The 23,497-nt window shown below is 33.1% G+C and overlaps 5 protein-coding genes across 8 annotated transcripts; all 5 read left to right on the forward strand.

The window, feature by feature from the left end:
* Positions 1-227: 227 nt before the first annotated feature.
* On the forward strand, positions 228-3,509 carry LOC104723248 (phospho-N-acetylmuramoyl-pentapeptide-transferase homolog). Of its 3 annotated transcripts, none has more exons than XR_015572839.1 (8): positions 228-644; positions 834-914; positions 1,020-1,177; positions 1,792-2,236; positions 2,319-2,425; positions 2,585-2,778; positions 2,887-3,095; positions 3,189-3,509. XR_015572839.1 is itself a non-coding variant. In XM_010441575.2 (8 exons), the coding sequence occupies exons 2-8, from the start codon at positions 876-878 to the stop codon at positions 3,369-3,371; spliced, it is 1,293 nt and encodes a 430-aa protein (XP_010439877.1). In that variant the 5' UTR covers positions 232-644; positions 844-875; the 3' UTR covers positions 3,372-3,509. The 3 variants fall into 3 exon arrangements, 2 of the variants coding, with proteins under 2 accessions (XP_010439877.1, XP_010439875.1); XM_010441575.2 differs by having other exon boundaries at positions 232-644; positions 844-914; positions 2,319-2,383; XM_010441573.2 differs by having other exon boundaries at positions 297-644; positions 2,319-2,383.
* Positions 3,510-8,298: 4,789 nt separating this feature from the next.
* On the forward strand, positions 8,299-10,335 carry LOC104723249 (cytochrome b561 domain-containing protein At4g18260). Its single transcript, XM_019232641.2, has 4 exons — positions 8,299-8,794; positions 8,868-9,032; positions 9,529-9,677; positions 9,766-10,335. Exons 1-4 carry the CDS (start codon positions 8,642-8,644, stop codon positions 10,151-10,153), a joined length of 855 nt encoding a protein of 284 aa, XP_019088186.1. The 5' UTR covers positions 8,299-8,641; the 3' UTR covers positions 10,154-10,335.
* Positions 10,336-10,887: 552 nt separating this feature from the next.
* Positions 10,888-13,264, forward strand: LOC109127188 (uncharacterized protein At4g18257). Of its 2 annotated transcripts, none has more exons than XM_019231668.2 (3): positions 10,888-11,957; positions 12,359-12,682; positions 12,821-13,264. In XM_019231668.2, the coding sequence occupies exons 1-3, from the start codon at positions 11,680-11,682 to the stop codon at positions 12,999-13,001; spliced, it is 783 nt and encodes a 260-aa protein (XP_019087213.1). In that variant the 5' UTR covers positions 10,888-11,679; the 3' UTR covers positions 13,002-13,264. The 2 variants fall into 2 exon arrangements, with proteins under 2 accessions (XP_019087213.1, XP_087331601.1); XM_087475475.1 differs by having other exon boundaries at positions 11,560-11,957; positions 12,826-13,264.
* Positions 13,265-14,739: 1,475 nt separating this feature from the next.
* LOC104723250 (PR5-like receptor kinase) lies at positions 14,740-20,277 on the forward strand. The gene is made up of 5 exons (XM_010441578.3): positions 14,740-14,997; positions 15,079-15,763; positions 18,756-18,787; positions 18,902-18,934; positions 19,018-20,277. The coding sequence occupies exons 2-5, from the start codon at positions 15,474-15,476 to the stop codon at positions 20,178-20,180; spliced, it is 1,518 nt and encodes a 505-aa protein (XP_010439880.2). The 5' UTR covers positions 14,740-14,997; positions 15,079-15,473; the 3' UTR covers positions 20,181-20,277.
* Positions 20,278-21,693: 1,416 nt separating this feature from the next.
* LOC104723251 (PR5-like receptor kinase) lies at positions 21,694-22,962 on the forward strand. Its single transcript, XM_010441579.3, has 2 exons — positions 21,694-22,006; positions 22,089-22,962. Exons 1-2 carry the CDS (start codon positions 21,952-21,954, stop codon positions 22,787-22,789), a joined length of 756 nt encoding a protein of 251 aa, XP_010439881.1. The 5' UTR covers positions 21,694-21,951; the 3' UTR covers positions 22,790-22,962.
* The last annotated feature ends 535 nt before the right edge of the window (positions 22,963-23,497 follow it).

Genomic DNA, 23,497 nt, shown 5'->3' on the forward strand with positions numbered 1-23,497 from the left:
CAAAGTTTTAAAGATCAGAGGCTTTTACGAGCTGGCGTAAACCTATAACATAATTGCTTGCTTGTGTATCTCTATCGGACCGGTTCCGGTTCAATTCTCTTTGATCAAATCTTCAGTTTCGTTACAAAGAAAAAAAAAAAAAAACTGTTACTTGTGTAATAGACTAGATAGCGTCGAATTTACAAAAAAGTAGACTCTAATTAAAACATTGCCGACCTAAAAAAGACATCTAATGAAGACCCAAAAAAAAAAAAAAAACACAAAAGGACAAAAATCAAACCAAACACAAGATATTTGGTTGGTGTCTGTCTGCAACATAAAAAAGATTTCTGAGGTTTTTGAGTCAGTCACACCCAATCAGTATCACAGAACCAAAGCTTGACGACCCAATCGTTTCTTCTTCTTCTTCTTCTTCTTCTTCTTCTTCTTCTTCTTCTTCAAGTACGACGCCATTTACGTTTACTCTTCATCGCACACCACCTTCCGTACCATCTCTGACTCTGAGCGATCTGATGAGAATTTCCCTGTTAACTCCGAGTTCTAACAGATTCTATCATCCAAATCCGTTTCGATCTCTCGAATCGATTCCTCCCCTCTTCGTTACACGTCCTCGCCTCGAATCTGGGTCTCCCTCTTCTTACAAGGTACTGATTGATTGATTGATATCTATGGTAAAAGCGTTCGACGTTCTGTAGTTTAAAAAAAAGAAAAATTGAATCTTTGAACTCGTGATTAAGATGGCTAGTTTCTAATGTGATGCTCAATTTTGATTTGTGTTTGACTGCTTCTTCACTTTTTTACAATTTTGTTTTGTTTGATTGATTCTATTGCAGTTCATTGCAGTGAGCTTGCAGAGACATGGATGTAGTAGTACAATGAGGCATAGCTCTGTCTCTGTTAAGGCATTTGATGATGTAAAATTTTTTCAATATCCATTTTTAGATTAGAATGTGGGTTTTTGACTACTATGTCTAGCATCAAAGTTTATACTTTTTCTTCTTCTTTTTTTTTTCTTTTAGGATTCATTTGATTTTTACTCTGGTGACATATTTACTGCTACGTATTCAATTTCGTCGAGTGAAGGCGAAGAGAGTGATGGGGATTACGCGTTGAATGTGGTAACTGAAACAACTGCACAAAAGCTTGGAAAGTTTCCAAGAGGTCGCCAAAAGCACAGGCACGTTTTGCTTGTTTCAGATTACTGGTCTTAATCACTTACTGCTATGTCTACTTTATTATTATTGAATCCACACTAGATCATGTGTATGTAAGTGAAAGGAGGCTATGAATCATTTGATTTTAGTATTTGGTGTTTTACCTATTCTTAAGTCTTATGACTATTATAACATATTTTATGTGTATGTAAGTGTTCTTTAAGTCTTATAACTATTCTAGTTTTAAATCCACTAGATGTGTGTGTAAGTGAATTGTAGTATATAGTGATTAAGTGAGAAAGGCGGCTATGAGTCATTTGATTTTAGGATTTTATGTTTAACAATTCTAGTTGTTAACTCTTATGACTATCATAGCATATTTATTTCAGATCAACCATGGCACCACTCTTAAGCATCAATTTGCCGCTATGTTTGTTTCCATTGTTCCGTTTGGAGTGGGGACAAATCCACTAGAATGTGTGTGTAGGTTGTGTAGTATTAAGTGAATGAATCTAGGATCTGGTTTTTGTTCACTTTAGAGATTCTTTCTGGTGGATTCGTCTTATGGATATCATAGCAAATTGTTCTCTTGTGAACTTCCAATGTTTTGACATTGCTTTTGTTTCGTCATATGCAGAATCAGATATGGGATTAATTTGGGGCTTCTGGCCTTTTTGTCACTGCTACTTATATTGATGGACTCTTTTGCTTGGAAGATTGTTAGACTGCCTTTGCCTCCATATTTCTTAAGCCTCCCCTTCTTCATATCAGCCGTTTTAGTCACCTTAGCTGGTTATATTTTTGTTCCGCTTCTAGACAGACTAAAAGTACATGAGGCAATTAGGACACTAGGTCCAGTTCCACATAACCGCAGACCAACAATCCCAACAATGGGTGGGTTGTTTTTTGTTCCAATTGGTGTTACTGTCGCAATAGCCTTGACAAAATTTTCGTCCATCGAAGTCTGTGGAGCAGCAGCTGCAACTATAGCATTTGCATTGATTGGATTAATTGATGACTCCTTAAGCCTTTACAGTGAGAATAACATTGGTTTGTCTGCTAAAACACAACTTCTTTTGGAGGTATTTAACTAAATTTCCCTCTATATCTTATGTTTTTAAGTGTTTTGTTCCTCTTAAATTGATCCATTTGCATGCATCACAGGCAGCGGTTGGGACTTGCTTTGCGTTTTGGTTGGAGACTGCAAACATATCATCTCCTTATGGCATGTATAGCCTCTTATAACTAATCTGATCAACGCATATATGATGGTAACTCGCGTATCTACTTTCATATAAATGTACATGAGAATACATGATTATATGCAAACCAATCCGCAAATTAGCTTTCTAGATTTATCTTAAAGCGTTAAAAAATGTGTAATTCAGAAGTTTATTATAACGTCTTATTGATTTTGTACATTTTTCCAGGAAAATGTTGATTCCTTTGCCTTCACCAATAGGTATCGTTTGCTTGGGAAAACTTTACCTATTGTTGACATCTTTTTACTTCGTTTCTATGGGAAACTTAGTCAAAGCAACAGATGGTCTTGATGGACTGGCTGGAGGTATTGCTGCTTTGGCTTTTGTTGCAATGGCAATAGCAGTTCTTCCAATCTGCTCTGGTTAGTCCTTAATGTCTATACTTACAAAAATAGCATTTTATTTCAAGTGAAGATAGTTAGTGTGGCCTCGCTCACTACTCTTCTTCTGTAATGGTAATTCGAGATCAGATCTTTCTGTGTTTGGAGCTTCGATGGCTGGAGCTTGTTTTGGATTTCTACTTCATAATCGATACAGAGCATCAGTTTCCATGGGGGATACAGGATCATTGGCCCTTGGTGGAGCTTTGGCTGCAATGGCTGCATGCTCAGGAATGTTCTTTCCATTGTTCATATCATCCGGTGTCGCAGTTTTAGAAGCTTCTTCTGTCATTATTCAGGTAAAAAGAATTTAATAACTTCACTAAGTGCATCTCTTTCTCTAACCACAACCGCAACCGCTAATGATAGATACATGTATTTCTGACCCGCAGGCCGTGTATTACTCCGTGACTAAGCGTTTAAAGGGAAAAGGGCGTCGATTTTTCAAGACAGTACCGTTTCATCATCACCTTAGACTCAGTGGTTTGAAGGAGCCAATGATAGTAACTATGGCATATGTTATATCCTCTTTGCTCTCTCTTTCAGCAGCTTACATAGGTCTTATTTCTGCATAAGCTTCATTACTTTTTGCTTAGTCTCTACTCAATTTTTGTTTTCTTAAATTCTTTAAATGAAGTCATATTAATTATACTGACTACCTATTTATTTTGTTTTGGTTTAAAAAGTCCCTATAACCATTTTTTTTTGTTGAATCTGATCTTCCATAATCCATACCTTTTGTAACTTAATGTTAAATATTCATATTCTCAATCTTAAGGAGGAGGTATTGGTTTGGGATTTTAAGAGAATTTTAATGACTTTAAAAGTTATGTAAAATATGTTGTTATTCAATTAAGACTTTCTAAAACTCTTTTAAAATTTGGTGTTATTAGTTGTGGATTTATAAAAAGTAATCTAAAATCTTGATAAATCTATTGTTATTGGATTAAGAGTTTTACAAAGTCATTAAAAGTTTTATGTTATTCAAATAAAACAAAAGAATCTTGGATTGTTAATGAATTCAAATATTATGTTATTGGTTTAAGATTTTATACCATTTTCTTCATAAAAAGAGTCATGAAAACTCTCTCATCAAATAGAGAGATTTGTGAATCATAGTCCATGACTTTTTGGGAGGCAGAGAAGAAGAACCGAAGACGTCGCAAACCAAACTCATATACCCAGAAAAAAATAGTGGCTAGGTTCCGGCTTTTGCTCCGACCCAAACCTGTCGTGTCGTTGTTACCCTACAAGCCTCCTCCTCCTTCTTCTTCATTGATTACTCCGGCGATAGAGTCAGTACCTTCGCAGCCAGCACATGAATTTTGATAGACAAAGAGCAAACATGTACTTATGATTGTGAATTGTGAATGTGAATTGTTAAAGAAGATACATTTTACTAGTTATCTTGCAGAGAGCAAACGTATGTGAACAGAGAGCACTAAAAATACAAATCAAAACAAAAACTTGAGTTATTCAATGTCAAGAGGCGTTGAATAAAGATGATTTTATAGAAGATGAGATAAGCAAGAGATTTTTTTTTCTTTCACAGAAGCGTTGAATCAAAAGAATATTGTGCAATATTTTTTGAGAAAGATTTTACAAGATTTTACGAGTAATTTTACAAGATTAGAAAAAACAAATCAGCAAGATTTTAAACAACTTTCTAAACAATCACTTAGAATCCTCAATTTTATACTTTCCATGATTTTATTTAAAGTCATTAAAATTCTCTTAAAATCTCAAACCAATACCTCCCCCTTATATATATACATTTTTTAAGACAATTATAAAATAAATCCTGAAGTTCAAACCTATTTACAAGTATGCCATTGACATTAATTATTAATTTAATAAATAAATTGACTTTATCTCTATTCGATTTTTTTTATAGAAACTAAGTGTTTTAAAAGGTAACAAACATAATTGCAAATGTATGCAGATTTTGTTTTCTTATTTTATAAAAATGTGAATGAAGAAGTTCACCCCTAAGGGTGAACCCAAATATTGTTCTTTACTATAAATTTTTTTGTATACACATAAAAATATACACTAACATATGTTTAATACTATAAAACAAAACTAAGTGTTTTAAAATTTTATATTATATCTAATAACAAATTTAATGTAACTAGGTTCTAAACTATATCAAACGTAAGAAGAAGAAAAAAACATTCTAAACAAATTGTAAATTAATTAGATAAAAGTTAATTAATTGAAAATTTGAAAACTAAATAAATTAAAAATTATTATTTAAAATACAATAATTTATAATTTAGTCATACGGTGTACCGCGGGTGAAAACCTAGTGATATAGTAATATGCAATGATGAATCTCTATTATATTATTTAAGCAACCCTTTAAATAAATAACCCTACTCCATTTAGTATATTACACACAATACCACTATATCTATATATACATTTTTGGAGATATTTATAAAATAAATCCTGAAGTTGACACTTATTTATAGGCATGCCATTGACATTAAATAATTAATTTAATAAATAAATTAACTTTACTTATATTCGATTTTTTATAGAAATTAAGTGTTTTAAAAGGTAACAAACATAATTGTAAATGTATACAAGTTTTATTTCTTTATTTTATAAGGAGGTGAGTGAAGAGCTATTGTGCTTTAAAAATTTGAAAAACTGTTTTGATAAAAAGTGACTTTTAGTCTCACATACTATATTTTACTTTCACGGATTTCGTATGATAAGTTTTTGCGGATTAAAAATCTTTGAACATGTTGTGTGATCCGCCTAGCATGGCGGGTTTGGACTATAGAACCAACACTAAAACTATTAGTTTATTTCATATACTATAGATTTGTAGTCATAGTTTGGAAAATTAACTTATAAATGATTTAATATATATATGAACTACAAAATATTACACATACTACAACACATTCTTAATATTCAAAAAAAAAAAATTGTATACACATAAAAATATACACTAACATACCATATATGCATATACCTCTATTTAATTATAGAAAACAAAACTAAGTGTTTTAAAATTTTATATTCTATCTAATAATAAACTTAATGTAATTAGGTTATAAAATGTATAAAACGTAAGAAGAAAAAAAAACATTATAAACAAAATTATAAATTAATTAGAAAAAAGTTAATTAATTGAAAATTTGAAAACTAAATAAATTATAAATTATTATTTAAAATACAATAATTTATAATTTAGTCTCGCGGTGTACCGCGGGTGAAAACCTAGTTTTAATACAAAATATAATAACAGAATTTTAATATTAATTTGTTGTAAGCAGAAAATGTTTATCCACAAAAATAGCAAGTAAAACATAACCTATTATGAAGTGTTTCACAAAAAAAAAAAAAACCTAGAGATAAGTTATTAATGAGAGAATTTGGAGAAATTTTTGTTTTCCAACCAAACATTAATTAATATATATTTTGGAGAATTTTACCTGATCAATAGATATAATTATATATGTAGTAAACGTAATGGGTTTTTGGGGATTGAATGCGGTCATTCATATTAAGATTCAGACATTTTACATATTATACCCGTTGCCGATATACATAGTCCATCATATGTATTTATTTTATATTATACACAAAAAATAAATAGATCATTCATACGTAGATAAAATGTACAAATAACAATTATTTTCCATTAAAAATAAAGCTAAGTTGAACTTAGACTTTAACTTATATATATATATATATATATATATATATATATATAAATTATTAATAAATGATAATACTACAAAATATTAATGGGTATTTACGGGTCGGATAATAACACAGATAACAAGATGAGTAACGACATGGATATCAAAAATTAAATTAATACCCGATACTCGATCCTTACTCACAAATAATATAATTATAATATTTTTCACTCGACCCTAAAGTTGCAGGTACCCTTTTTCAGGACGGAAACAAGCCAAGTAACAGATCAAATACGGTTAACGGTATTAGTTTCTATACCTACTTATTAGTAGTTTAATATGACTCAAAACTCACCATATAGTACTATATTATATAACATGTAAATGAATGATACAACATAATCATAATCTTAACAAATAACGAAATAAAAAAATTTCCCGTGCTACCAACGCGGGTGATCATCTAGTGTTATTCGGGTGATTATCTAGTGTTATTTATTTCTTACCAACTTGATGATTTAGCCTTTAACCAAACACTAAAAAAGCTTGATGCTATGTTTTCTTTTTACTGAATTCTAAAGAAACAAGAGTTTTTAGAATGGACTTAGAAATGATCGAGAAATTGTTATTGAGTTGATTTATTTGTAATACTTTTGTCATTGAAAGACTACTCTGATAACGAAGTAAATTAAGAAAAGAAAAGAGGTAAAGGGGGAAAAAGTGTATATATGAATGGACTGCTTACCAAAAATTTCATTAGGTGTAAAATTATACTAGTATATAGTTTGTTAGTGCTTTAGTCGATGATATTAGAGACTTTTACCCATGCATTTGTAATCATTTCGATGATCGTTAAGTCACCGCGAGACATTAAAAAGAAACATAATGCGGATTAATAAAATGAACCATAATATAGTTGTTGTTAGGTGATCTTCGCAATTCTCGAGTTCTGACAGATATTATCACTTACAAACCTTAATCTGTCTAATATTATACTTTAACCTAAAAAATTGGAACAGTCACATACAAATACATGAAAATGATTTGTATATATTTTTTTAAAAGAAAATAAAAAATTACTAATAACTAAAAGTTGTCAATTTAGTAATTTTACATAATAATCTACACATTCTTTGTTTATATTACAAATTTTTAAAAATATTATAAAATGGAATTTTCACACTTAAATTCGTTTGCTAAGAGGTTGTTTGCAAGTTTTTTTTTTTTTTTTTTTTATATATATGCAAATATAGATAATACAGTCATGATGACATGAAGAGATTAATGAACTCTCTCATTCTATATTATCGGTTATAAATTATAACTGATAGTCGGATAACAAGACAATTTGCAAAGAAACCTATAAATCTATGCGCATATTAAGCGTAAATTACATCATTGGAGCCAAGAACAAGCGGATTAGTTGATTGGTCATATGGGACCAAATTGAAAAGCTTAAATTAGTACTTATTTATTTCCTTTGGTAACACAAAAAGTCCAAACTCTCTCACATGTGAGTAGTGTGTGTGTGTAGTCTATATGAGCATATACACACAGACGCACACATATGTGGGTGCATATATTAACTTATCAAGAAGAACAGGGTTGTGATCATGATTCAATTACATGAAGATACTAAATATGCAATTGAATTTTTCCAAGCACATATATAATATTTATATACTTTTTTTCCTTCTTTTTTTTTTTCTTTTTTTTGTCAAGGACTTTTTTTTTTCTTCTTAAAACCCTTTTTGACTTGTTGTATAATGATCATGATTATGTTGGATGGTATCTTGGATTTGGTGATTGAATTTATAACATCAAGGAAAATTAACATTATAATGATCATTTGAATTTGGCCCATCCCTCCCTCCATGATCAAATTGAATATCATTTCTTTAACTAAGTCCTCAAAGCATTCCATTAAAAGCCTCTTTTGCACCAGCCACCACATGCATCCTCTCTCTATTTGTCTCTCTCCCTCTTCCATCACACATACACCCCTTTTCACAGTTATACATGTACTCATATATGTTTTATGCATGTGTATATATTTCATGAGTCTTGCTCTAAATTTCATAGAGTGATATGAACTGATTTAGAGAGAGGGCCAGAGTTAAAGGAAAATTTTAGAGAGTGGGTTTTGTGATTTGAGATTCTTTTTAGCTGTTGAGATTGAGATCAGAATGAAAATTTCTAAATATCTCACGAATGTTTTGATTTCTATTATCTTCTATCTTTCTTCTGCTCCACCATTTGTCATCTGTTCATCTCTTGAAGTTACCATTGATGACCATTCACCAAGCGATCTCAAGAATAAAGGATCCCTACAAGACAAGGTATTCTTTTTCTTTTTTGGGTTTTTAATTACTTGGTTTTTTGTTTCCTCATTTCTATAATTTTGTATGGCAGATGAGTCATCAAATGATAAACAGCATAAAACTTCATGGCATTCTCTTATGGGTTTCCATGGGGTTTCTTATGCCAATGGGGATTCTCTTCGTTAGAATGGCCAATAAAGCTCATGAAAATGGAAGACAGGTTAAAGTGTTCGTCTATCTTCATGTCATTTTCCAGGTAAATTAATAATTATTAGCCACTCCATAAGTATATCTAATAACGTAAATGATTTATGATCAAGTATTTTATAAATGCAAATTGAGCTTAGTTCAAAACTCATGATGACATCTCAGTGATCTCACTTTAATCATTTTCTCCACTATAAATATATTGTCGAATATACTATTTAAGGGAAAATATATGTGTATACGATTTTAATTAGAGTGAAAAACAAGAAGCACTCATAGTCATAGATTTACTCAATTTTCAACAGCTAGATATAGATGCACTGAAATTAATTTCAAAATACATAGCTTATAGGGGAATTGCTTCTTGAATTTTCTATATAGCTTTGATCATGATTTCTTGAATATTAAGGGAAAGGAACTAAGGACACACTATGATTACACTCTTACACAAATATTCAAAATTCGATGTAGTAATCAAATCAATATATACACAGATAAAATAGCCATCTGAGATACTCATTACATTTTTTTTTTTTGATGAGCAGATACTAGCAGTGGTTTTAGCAACAATAGGAGCTATAATGTCCATAAGAACATTGGAGAACTCTTTCGACAACAACCATCAAAGACTTGGCTTGGCTCTTTATGCTGCCATGTGGCTCCAATTCTTGACTGGTGTCTTCAAGCCCTCTAGGTACATTTAAACATATACACGTAAATATATACATCTTTGTATATAAATGCCTCACACTTATCGCGTTTCTTTTTGATGTGTGTTGTAGAGGGAGCAAAAGGAGGTTGAAATGGTTCTTATTACATTGGATTCTTGGAACAACAGTGTCACTAGTTGGCATAATAAACATATATACTGGCATAAGAGCTTACCAAAAGAAGACATCATCAAGTAGAGACTCAAGTCTTTGGACAATCTTGTTCACAGCTCAAATCGCTTGTCTCGTCTTCTTCTATCTATTTCAAGACAAATGGGAACATTTTCAGAAGCAAAGAGCTATTCTTAATAATGAATTGGATCACCAAAATAATAACACAAATGGAAGTAGTGACCAAATCATCCAAGTGGTAACAAGAAATGATCACGAACCAAAGGTCATGGTTCCTCAGCCTTGTCGCAAAAGTAATGCACTTGTAAATCTGTTTAAATTGATTTGATTGGTGTGAATTTAAGTTCAGTTATAATATTCTTACCATCTTTTTTTTTCTTTCTTCAATGATAGATACCGTTGGATTTTGATTTGGTTTGTTTTTGTAGTGTTTGTATTTTTGTAAGTATAATTTTTTTTTTTTTTGTTACGTATGTATTATTGGGAAAACAAGTTATTTCTCCCTTGAAATTATTATATCTAGCTAGATAGAACCGGAACTTTGACCACTATGTAGATGTCAATGAGAAAAAAGTTTGATTTCTATTTCCCCAAGAAAAAACAAAATCTATACTTACATCTCCCTGAACCTAAATTGCATCGGTTTAGATTGTGAACCGGAGAACAAACCATATTATCCAAAATTAAACCAATAAAAATACGATTTCTTACCAATTTCTGATCCGCAAAATAATAAACCCAAAAATCCCCAATTTTCAAACATAAAAACCCTAAAATCGATTTGGCATAGTTCTTTCTTCTTTTTTTGGATTTCCACTTTCGAATTCGAGTTTCATGATTAATAAAGCAAATAACCTAAACGCCATTGATAACTAAAAAACGAAGCTTATTGTACTATCATAACCAGTCCAATTATGTTTCTGTTTATTATAATTAATCAAAATCATTGTGGTTATCAAAGATGAGAACTTGTTCGATTTCTAGTGAGAAATTGTACAATTTTTTTTAAAGAAGAGCGATGACATTACCAGAACAAAATACAATTCTCGAAGACGAGATTACATCTTTTAGAAACTCGCATCTGGGAATTAACTAGTGATTGATACTTCAGAAGACAACGCGAAACTGCCGCGCGTCTTTGCCGTCGCTGGAGATCGTCGGAAACGGGACAGTATCGAGCGAGAGTGACTCTGTCTCCGGTGGCCGCAACAGAGCCGAACTCGACCGCGCGATCGGGTCGAGGAACTTCTATGGCTCCGTTCATCTCCGGAGCTAAAGTTTATGATTTCGGCATCTGTATCATCTCCGGCTTCAACGTCTCGGACTGTGATGGCTTAGGACTTCCCGTGAACCATGATAGAATCCCCATGGCTACTCTCGAACCAATGGTTCTATTTGTAGGTTAAAACGAAAATAGGGTCAAATTCAGGTTTAGTTTGGTCTAGTTAGGTTTAGGTTTTTTATTAGACCCTTAAGTAAATAATAAATCAGTAGAAACCCAGGACTGGGGTAATTAGACCTCGAACTTTTAATTCGGGGCAAAATAGGAATCGAACTTTATTCTTGTGGATATGTAGTTCGTCGTTAAAGTTTCCGTTCTATACAATAGTTTTTAGGAAGAAATAGCTCGTTTCCCAATACATTTAATAGTTCACATAATAAAAAATGAGATAAAGTTATATGAAAAGAAAATATGGGCCTAGTTAAAGGAAGATAAGCCCAATAATGAGGAACGAACGTATTTACGATCTGATAAACTTCGATTTCAAAATCTTCAATCGAAGTTTAACCTCTGAGGATAAAATCGAAACAGAGAGATTCAAAAAGCTCTGATTTAGAGAGAAGAAGAAGAAGATGGGAGGCGAAGAGGAGACGAAGAAGAGAGTGGTAACTGAATCGCTGGGATGGTTAACGGAATCTTCGATTATGCCAAAGAAGCAGCGCGCCATCGAAGGTGTAGGTCCTTCTTCGATCATGGAGCTTAAAGCTCAGCTCTATAATTCTCAGGAAGAAGCTAAACTGACCAAGGATTTGAACGGATCCGATGCTCAGTACCATCGCGCTAAAGAAAGGATTGCCGCGAAAGACTCTTTCTCCGCGAAAAACTCCGGCGTCGAGAGTCGCAATCTTAAGTAAGTCGGTGATTTGGTTTCAATTTGGTGACGCGAGAGGATTTGGGAGTTAGGGTTTGAAATTTGGATTGGATAATGATTTGGTTAAGTAGGATGCTTCTGTATCTGGAAACGAGATTATTTGGGGATTAGGGTTTCGATCTTTAGTTATCAATCAAAATATTCGTCGCTAAGTAAGAATCATTGGTTTGAAATTGAATGTCGATTAAAGCGAAAACTACAGGATTATGTTATGTTGTGGAAGAATCTCATATTGGCTGCTTCATCATGATTTTTGTTTAACCATCTTCATTGGTTTTTAAGTGTTTTGTTATGGTCCAGACTCCAGAATCACTTAAGATTTAGCGTTCGTGTGGATTAATTTAGTTATTAATCAAAAACTGTATGTTTGGAAAATGAAGGGACAAGCTTGAGCACAAAGCCGTTAAAGAAGGAGCAGTTAGTTATGCAGCATTGGAGAAAAAGGCTCAGTTGTATGAGAAACTTGTTAGAGGAGAGCTATCTGACGAAGAAGGTGAAGAGAAGTACTGTGTTGATTTCTTCAGGAAAGGAATTGAACATGAAGATCCAAAACCATCGAGGAGTTACAACAGTTCCATTTCAGCACCGCCTGAAGATTTAAAACATGATGATGAAGACGACGGTTCGCTGTTTAGCACCAAATTTGCTGGACTTGGACGAGCAATTGGGACAACTGATGTAGGTCAGCATGTGCGCATGGTCAGGTAAATTCCATTTCTAATCTCCTTTCTCTGTTAATTATTTGATTCATCGTATCTCTTAGAAAGAAGGAAACAAGTACATTGCTGTAGATTTTACTCTGTTTTAGGAAGTGAATCGTCATATCTCTATTGTTTATGTAGGGAAGTTCATGAAGAAGTGAATCAAGAGAGGGAAAAGGCAACTGAGTTGAAGCAAAAGAGACAAGAACAGGCAACAAATCGTCGGGAGAAACTCAAACAAGCTTATCTACGGAAGCAGCTCGAGAAACTGAAGGCCCAACGACAACTACAACAAGAACAACAACAAGAGCAAAAATCTTGATTTTTTCACTTCGCCAAGCTTTGGGATTTTGAGTTGTGGCCTGAACGCAGAGAAGACAATGACTGAGTTGTGTCGACGGAACCAGAACTGATTTTGATATGGCTGCAACAAAAACATATAAGCCATCATTGAAAATTCCAAACACTTCTTCTGGGATGAAGCTGTAATTTATATGCTCTTAAAGCGATATATGTACTGTGGGTTGTTAAGCTATATCAATCAACAGATTCTACGCCAAGGATATAGACAACACTTTTAACAAATCTTTATAAATTTTTCTATAAGTCAAGTACTGAGACACCTTTTTTACTTGACTTGAGTTTATAAAGATTTTAACAAATTTATGGACAACACTTTTAACAAATTTATAGACGTACGTCAAGTATATAGACAACACTTAAAAAAAAAAAAGTGCCTCAATACTTAATATACAGTTAATTGAATAGACTTTACAGTTATAATTGACTTGTAGAAAAATTTTAAAACTTGAGGGTGGTGGGATACAATTCAAGTCCCATATGGAAAATTTGAAAAAATCATTAATATATGAAGGCTAGGATTAATACACTAATTACTAATTGGATTTTAGTTAGAAATCCAAGATAAACCCAAATTTAACAGGTATTAGAATCCATTGAAAATTTGAAAAGACTATCATTAATATAGAGGAATGTCAACGAGTGATTTTAGTTACGTAACTATTTCACAAAAAGTAATAAAATATATAAATAATCATGAAAATATAAAAGGGGGGGGGAGGGGGGGGGGGGGGGGTTATATTCTCTTTGAAGCTAAAACGAGCTTCTGGAAGACGGTTCGCCGAATGGTTGCAAATTTAATTACAAAACACTCACGTTCAATATGTGGACATGCATGCTTGAACCTGACAAACAAGTGAACAACCCTTGTTTATAATTAACATTTTCAAGATCTACATCATGGGCAACTCCCTTCACTTTTAGCACGCCTCGTTCAAACGGAATAACATGCAAGCTTAATAGCTTATCCTTTATGATTTATGAAGTACTGGGAGATCATGAAAGACGAGATGAGAGATTACTAAAAAAGGTAAAGACATTTCTTCAAACTAAAGCCTTTCGCGCCAAACCAAAATAGAACGACACAAATATATGCCTCAATACTTGTTATATAAAAAATACGTATGCATCAACCAAAAGATAAAAGAGCCTATCAAAGGTGAAAAAGCTAAGCCTCTGCAAGGTACAATATACAAATTGCATTTTTGGAAAGAAATAAAACCTCTTCTTTTTTATTACATAAAATCTACCATGAAAAAGCCATGTCGGCGCCATAATTAACTCTTACAGATCTTGGAAGCTTAAAGGTTAAAACAAACCTGCCTAATTGAAAAGTAATACAAAATAATTTTCACGTAAACTTAACTGCGTCATAAACAAAAGCCATCGTAAATTTTGTTCACACTAAATGCCATAAAAAAATTTCTGACGATAACAACACCTTCACATGTCTAAAATTTGTGTTTAAATAAAATTTTATAGAGTTTTTAAATCAAATACTAAAAAGTACTATAAAAGATGACAACAAAAAAGATAAATGATAAGGATGATAAGTTCAAATTTGTAGTTAAAACACTTACACAATGTAATTAACTGACTAAACCTACAAAAAAATATTTGTCAAATACGGCCAAAAAAATATGATTGAGGATGTGGCCAAGGGCTATTATTATTGCCCCTTTTTAACGTCAAAACATCACATGCCTCCAATTTCGACTAATCAATATTTTTAATTTTATTTTTACAAGGTTAAGATGTTGGACTTTTCAGCCAATTCATGAGGTTGGATTCTGTCCGTCCGCCATATATAAATGAAGAAAAATATCTTCGAAAATAGTAAACATAACACAAGTGCATTGTTAGTATTCAATTCACTCTTTGGAACAGTTTTTATTTTAGGCCAATGACGGAGAGATTGCCATTGATTCTCCTCCTTGCTTCACACTTGTTCGTATCAGGTACCATATTTTGCATCCCGCCGATGATTATTTGATTTGTTGATTATTGTTTTCTCTTTATAATCTTGATTTTGTTCGCAGGAGTGTTTTCCACGAGCATCCTTACCATAGAGAACAAATGCAATACCACAATTTGGCCAGTCCTCTTTTCATGGCGGTCACAAGTCTCCACCACCGGCTTCACTCTCAAAAGCGGAGAGGCGCGTGACATACAAGCGCCTTCTTCATGGTAGGATCTTATCTCGGCCAGGACGCTCTGCTCCAACGATTTAACAGGAAAATTCACGTGCGCCACGGGAGACTGCGAATCCGGCGTGACCGAGTGTCGTCGCCATTACGATTGGGCTTCGGTGACTTACGTCTTATTTAGAATCGATGACGACGGAATCAACAGCTATAGCATCAGCGTCGAGTACGGTTACAACCTTCCACTAAAGGTTGTTCCATCAATCCCGACATGTATCAGCTCAGGTTGTATGGTTGACTTGAGCAAGACATGTCCAGATAATCTTAAGAAATTTGTCGGGGGAAATCTAGTCGCCTGCAATAGCGCATGTCGAGAAGACAACTCCCAGGAGAACTGTTGCACTCGTTACTTCAACTCAAAACAAACTTGCAAGCCTACACAGTACGTGCAGAACTTCGGCCGCGCTTGCCCATTCGCCTATAGCTACGCCTTCAACGACAATAATAGCACCTTCACATGCTCAAATTCAACTGACTACGTGATCACGTTTTGCCCCTCCTCCATTCCCAACATCACCGGGTAATTATGTTCCCTCACTCCTTTCTATCTCGTTATTTCGCTTTTGATTGGGTTGATTAAGTCAAACATCACACTATGATACTACACATCTTCGCACTAGGTAGATAGTCATTTGTACTTTGTCAGAAGAATGGAAAACTAAGTGATGATATTTTTTGTAAATACGTAGCTCATCGTTTAAAGGGTAAACAGAAAAAAAAAATAGATAAGTTTTTGCGGTTGACAAAAAATTTGTGGTGTGTAGAAAATAAATAGGTAAGATAAGTCTGCTCTTCACAACAAAATCTGCGGCAATTTATAAATCTGTGTAATAAGAGAACAAATCTTTGACAAAAATAAATTTGTAAAACAAATTTCTAATTAAAACAAACAGTCTACAAATTTGATAACTACGTAAACAAATCTGCTGTTGATTTACCTTACACATTTATTCGACAAATGGCTATTATGCCGGGCTTTTTTTGTTGTAAATATCTTGAACTACCATGGTAGCTAAAATATTTGAATGACATTTTTGTATAAATTGTTTAGTTTAGAGCATGTGAGGTGGATATGAGTCGCGTTACTCCGTTTCATAATATAAGATGCTTTAGAGGTTATTGTTTCATAATATTATATGTTTTCAAGTTTCTATGCAATTTTTAAATTAATCTTATATTTTTTATTATTTATTTGGGTGTGTTGTAGGTTTAGTACGTTTTCATAAAAAAATTAAGTTTTTAGTACGTTTACTATTTATAATAGTGAAAGTAGGTGTGAGAGAGTGTGAAAGAGTTTGTGGTTGTGTGGGGTCCAGTTGTCTGTGAGGGTGAGAGAGGGTGTAAGAGACGTAGGACCCATTTCTGTGAGAGAGTGGGAAATTGTGTCTGAGAGAAATATGACCCATTTTTTTGTGGGTGAGAGAATGAGAGAGGGCGAGAGTGTGCGTGAGAGAGGTTGCGAGAGAAAGAGAATTTATGTGGGATCTATTTGTGTGAGATATAATTTTTGTTTTTTTTTTTAAAAACACCATTTTTTTTTAAAAAACACCCTATATCTTGTTATTCAAATATTTGATAGTATAATTTTATTTTATTTTTTTTTCAGATACAAAAATACTAATTTTTTTCTTTATAATTTGATATGCATTTTATTTTTTTATTATTATTTTTTTTTAATATCACAACTGATGTATATGATTATTCTGTACACATTTATTGTTGGATAGTTGTTAATCCGTACACTGGATTGTTTTGATAAGTAAAAGTTTATGGCTGGATGGTTTTGATCCGTACACGTTTATGGCTGGATGGTTTTGCTGGAAATCATATAGCTAACAATCCAGTATACGGATTAAAACCATCAAACAATAAATATATACAGAACAGTAATATACATCAGTTGTGATATAATATATATTTAAAAATAATAAAACAAAATGCATATCAAATTATAGAGAAAAAAACATAAAAATATTTTGTTTCTAAAAAGTTTTAGAAACATAGAATTATTAACAAATATTTTAATGATAAAAGAGAGAGATGTGATAAAATTTGTTAAAAATATTTAATATTATTAAATAAAATCATCAAACAAAATGCATATCAAATTATAAAGAAAAAAATGTAGATTTTTTGTATCTGAAAAAAATTTCGAAAAAAAATTAATATAATCAAATATTTAAGTAACTAAACACAAGGGGTATGTAAAAAAAAAAAAAAAAAAAAAAAAAGCTACGGTACCACGTTGCTACAGTGAGACACCACCTATTTCTATAATTATGAATAGTAAACGTACTAAACTCTTCATATCTTCCCAAAAACGTACTAAAATTACAAATACCTCTATTTATTTTATGCAATCTTGTTTATGATTGGTTAAACTTTTTAAAATTAGACATTTCCTATTATGCGTGCTTTTAGGTAAAACATCTTATATTTTGAAACGGAGAGTATACAAAAATTAAAATTATTACATGTTAACTGTCTTTCGAGATGCTCTGTTTATTTCTTTTACTTTTCTTTAATAGATTGGTGATAATTTCTTTTTTATTTTTTTGGCAACAGTGATAATTTCTATAAAACATTTCCACTACACTTGCTCTTATAAATAGTGTTTTGGGATTTTAAGAAAGAAAAAAAAAACTCTAGTTATTTCTAGAATCTCTAGAAAATAAGAATTATTCTACTTATTAATCCTAAATTGTAGGCTATTCTAGTAATTATCCCAAAAGAAAAAGTAAGGTAGGGAAGTGTGTTAAGTCAAAAAGTTACGACAGAGTTCGACTTCACTAAATCGTATTACTGTGCATAGTAGAGATTGAATATGAATCGAGATTTGTCGTATCAATGATAATAAAAAAAACAATGTCAACACTATTTTCATATTTTCTAAATATAAAAATAAGAAAAATTAAAATAATTTGTAGAAGACACTAACTCAGTTCTAATGCATGGTATTTTTCATTGATTTAGGTCTAACACAAAATTAGAAAGCAAACACACAATCCACACTAGACTCAAATTCATTCTTGAATTTTACCGAGTAATATACTAGTAAGACTCGAAAACTCAGGTTTTGAAGCATGCTTTTGATTATATGAATTTGAGTTGTTTTGACATCAAAAGATGATATTTGGTGGTTTGGTGTTAAAATAGGATTTCACGGTTTTGTTGCCAAAAACGGATGATGTAGTTTTGATGTATGTGACTAGGCACCAAAACAGAATTATGTGATTTTAATGTATCAACAATATTATATGATCGTCGCGCCCAAACCACGAATCTGTAATTTTTGCGCCAAAAAATAGGATGTGGTTTTTTGACAAAACAAAATTTAGGATTTTCGTGGCAAAACAAGATTCCAGCATTTTATAATATGATAAATCTACATTTCATAGGTTATAGTTGTGTAGATTTATAAAATAGTACTTTGTGTTTTTTTTTGTTTTGTTAATGCAATCTAATAAGCTAATACATACAAATATGTTATTTTCTTGGAAAAACAATACCAGAAGCTCGATGGCTCCATTACCAGAACCAAAACGTAAGTTAATTTTTTTGTTTTATTTCTCCTATACTAATGTATGAGATGTTTATTTTGGTTTTGTTTGATTAATGTTAATCAATAATCATAATTTTTGTTTGATACATTTGGCAGATAATTCTCAACGGATGTTAAAACCCATAATTGGTACCACCTTCATTGCAATCATATCTCTGTTGGCCTATCATGTACATATATAACAACTAAGTTTTGCTTGTTTTATCTTCCAGGAGTCGCAGCAGCTTTACCTGTGTTGATCATTATTATTGTGGTTGCGGTAGTTGTGAGAGCAAAGAATGCGAAAAGAAAAAGTGAATTAAGTGACGAGAACATTGAAGCGGTTGTGATGTTGAAGAGATATAGTTTTCAACAAGTCAAGAAGATGACAAACTCGTTTGCTCATGTTCTAGGGAAAGGAGGATTTGGAATTGTCTATAAAGGAAAACTACCCGATAAGAGCGGCCGAGATATTGCACTGAAGATCTTGAAAGAGTCACAAGGAAATGGAGAGGAGTTCATCAATGAACTAGTTAGCATGAGCAGAGCATCTCATGTTAATATCGTTTCTCTCTTTGGATTTTGCTATGAAGGGAACCACAGAGCTATAATTTATGAGTTCATGCCGAATGGATCGCTTGACAAGTTTATTTCCGAGAATATGTCAACAAAGAAAGACTGGACAGCTTTATACAATATTGCGGTAGGTGTTGCTCGCGGGTTAGAGTACTTGCACAATAGTTGTGTATCCAAGATTGTGCATTTTGATATAAAGCCTCAGAATATACTCATAGACGAAGACTTTTGTCCAAAGATTTCGGATTTCGGCCTTGCGAAGCTCGGCAAACGAAAAGAAAGTATCATATCCATGTTAGATGCAAGAGGGACCGTAGGGTATATTGCTCCTGAAATGTTTTCCAAAAACTATGGAGGAGTTTCACATAAGTCAGATGTGTATAGTTATGGAATGGTGGTTCTTGAGATGATCGGGGCAACAAAAAGAGAAGAAGTAGAAACTTCTACGTCCAATAAAAGTTCAGTTTACTTTCCAGATTGGGTCTATGACGATCTTGAGAGGAAAGAAACCATGAGACGTTTAGAAGATCATATAATCGAAGAAGAGGATGAGAAGACAGTTAAGAAAATGACATTAGTGGGTTTGTGGTGTATACAGAATACTCCATCTAATCGTCCACCAATGAGAAAAGTTGTTGAAATGTTAGAGGGAAATCTAGAAGCTCTACAGGTTCCACCTAAGGCTCCCTTGAATTTACACGTTGTAACAGCTTGGGAAAATGCTGAAGATAGTCTGGAGTCTTCGACACTAAGCTTGTTAGAGAGAAAACCTCCTTCGACTTGCCAATATACTCCAGGCGAGGCAACAAGAATTTTGTGATAATGTTGGGATTTTCTTGTTAAATTCTTGATGAATCTCAAATTTAATTAAGTTGATCTTTAAATTTAATATTGAAATATTTACTGTTTCTTCATCATTCAGTCGCTAGTATTACCCAAAATAAAAGGAACTTTGGGATGTATATGTTATTTTAGATGCTAAAATCTGACATCGTTAGTTGACCAAAAAAAAAAGAAAACTGACATCGTTAGGTCAATTTATGGTTATGGAGTTTTGGATAATTAAATATATACCATATTCTTCGAATGTACGTAGGATTAATTCTACAGAAGTTAATTTTGAAATGAGATTAAGGTTGAAACGTTAGGGAGAAGTTCTTTTAGCTTTTTATATTATCAATTTTTAAGAAAACATTACAAGATTTGATGTTATATCCACTTAGACATATGAAACAAGTAGTAGTACAGAGTTTTGATTTGAGGAGAGAGAGAGAGCCGGAGAGTACTTCCCACAGGTTCAGAATAACATAATTATGCTTGACCATTTAAAACGGATTATATAAAATACTATCACGTAATGAAGGCAAAGGAAAGTTTGGCCGAGTGGTCTAAGGCGCCAGATTTAGGCTCTGGTCCGAAAGGGCGTGGGTTCAAATCTCACAGCAGTCATTTAGTTTTTTTTTCTTCAGACTTTGATAAGATTTAAGCCTAAACAATTTTTTGCAAATTAGTGTAACACATGGATTACCCAAACTAGCATCACAATCTCTCTTTCTCAAAATGAACCACCATTTCATTGCCTTCTGCCTGCTTATTATGTGTCATTGATAAAACCTGTTTCCCCCTTTGCTTTGAAGAGCATTAAGCATCTTTTTTGTCCACTTGTTGTAAACCCTTCATTAATTGCAATACCCGTTTTGTATGGTCGAATCCGGGCCAAATCGTTGTATGGTGTTTTGCGGGTTATTCTAAATGCAAATATGGAAAGATTTTGGTCCATAGCAAAATAGTTTTTACCCATGTTTGATCAGGTTTGGATGCTAAGATAAAAGAGTTGGTAGTAGCCTTGTAGGAATTGGATGAGAGATCATGATAATCTTTATTCTACAATATGAAGAATATACGAAAATGTTATTTTCAGTGGAACTTCAATGGAAATAGTGAAAGGCTAATGAGTGGCCAATCAAACGAGAGCGAATAATTAAAAGGAACAAAAAAAAAAGGAAGACAATGACTTTGATATTATCTAGCCTTCAACAAGTTTCCATCTTATTTTTTTCTAAATATCTCTAGCTAATTCTCTAAAAATTTATTTAACAGTGAATAACTTTAAAAAAAACGGGAACAAAAAATAAAATAAAACGAAGCATGATTTAGGTATTTGGCTGTTTGCTAACCTCAAGTCAAACCATCTTTTTATTTATGAATTAGGGAGATGAAATTCAGAAAATAGTAATAACGAAAATTATGATTTTTGTTTTTCTGTTGTAACGTAATTATTCTGTTGAGCGAATTGATCAAATGAACACGTATACGTATCGTTTGTTTGTTTTTTTTTTTTTTTTTTTTTTTGTAACAGGTTTGAAAAAGGAAAAATCGTTCTTATTCCCATTCACACTACAAATGCAATTATTAATCTCGTCTTTCTTGGCAAGTTCCCAAAAATAAATACAATTAGAAAAAGGGTTGTACTGTATTATTTCCTCTATCTGCTTTCTTCCTCCTATTTATACTCACGGTGACTGACTAATTCATCACCAAGATACTAATAATCCAGTTCTTTGGAACGTTTCAATTTTTTCTTTCAGCCAATGGCGGAAAGGTTGCCAATGATTTTCCTCTTTGCTTTACATTTGTTAGTATCGGGTAAGATTTTCTTGATTGATAATACTATTTTATTTTTGGTTGTTACTTGTTTGTTTCTTTCTAAGTTTGATGTTCCTCGCAGGAGTGTTTTCCATGAGTATACTTACCATAGAGAACAAGTGCAATCACACAGTTTGGCCAGTTATCTTCTCATGGAACGTGGACTCACAGGTCTCCCCAACAGGCTTCGCTCTCAGGAGAGGTGAGGCGCGAGCCATACAGACGCCATCTTCATGGTACGGTCTTATCTCGGGTAGGACGCTATGCTCCACCGACTCAACAGGAAAATTCTCTTGCGCCACAGGAGACTGCGAATCCGGCAAGATTGAGTGTCCCGGCTCATACAGTTGGGCTCCGGTGACTTATGTCTACTTTAGAATTGATAATGGTGGCATCAACAGCTACACCATCAGTGTTGAATACGGTTACAACCTTCCAGTAATGGTGGTCCCTTCACAGCGTAGCCGGACATGTATCAGCGCCGGTTGTGATGTTGAACTGAACAAGACTTGTCCAAAAGATCTTATGATAATGTCCAGAGGAACTCCAGTCGCTTGTAGTAGCACGTGCATGGAATCTAATACTCCGGAGACTTGTTGCACCCGCGACTTCAAGTCAAAGCAAAACTGCAAGCCGACGGTATACACGCAAAACTTCGAGCGAGCTTGCCCACTCGCTCATGTATACGCCTATGACGATAATAATAGCACCGTTACATGCCTCAACTCTACTGACTATGTCATCACGTTTTGCCCTTCCTCTAATCCAAACAAAACCAAGTAGAGTTACGTAAGTACCCCGTAGCTGGTTTTATTACAATTTTGCTAGGGGTTGATTACGTCAAACAAACATCACATGTTTTCAACTTCGATTAGAAAATAGAAAAATGTGTTTTCAAGTCAATGTGTATTTTTTTCTTTAGTAATTATAATAAGAGTGAATTGTGTTCCCATCTACAACAAGATATATATATATATATACATAACAACACCTTCACATAACTAAGACTTCCGTATAATCCCTCCTAGTCCCTATCCATCTCTTTTTCTGTTGGGGCCTGCATGGGACGACTATGTCAAACGTTACATGCCTGACCAGTCAATCCTTTTTTTGTCAAAAGAAAGCTTAATGCATTACTAGGTCAAGTTGTTGACTTTTCAGCTAATACATGAGGGCAGATTCTGTCCACAATAGATAAATTTATAACAATATCTTCGGAAGTAGTAAAGGTGCGGAAATATTTGGCTATACTGTCCCCTACTTGATTTGCTTGACGGGGAGTGAAAGAGAGGGAGGGTATGTCGAACTTCTCGTTATTACACCTTACGTTCTTGGCACCTGTTAAAATGTCACTCTTCATAAGCTTAGAAGCCTGGTGGACACAACGGAATCGTTCTGCTTAGTGTCGCTAGAGTTAAAACCAGGTTCGAGATGACTTTTTCTCCCCGATATAAGTTTTCGACTAGTCGATCTAAAAATGTTTTTGGTCAA

Source organism: Camelina sativa, chromosome 11 (genome assembly GCF_030686135.1).
Source record: "Camelina sativa cultivar CO46 ecotype springtype chromosome 11, ASM3068613v1".
Classification (NCBI taxonomy): domain Eukaryota; kingdom Viridiplantae; phylum Streptophyta; class Magnoliopsida; order Brassicales; family Brassicaceae; genus Camelina; species Camelina sativa.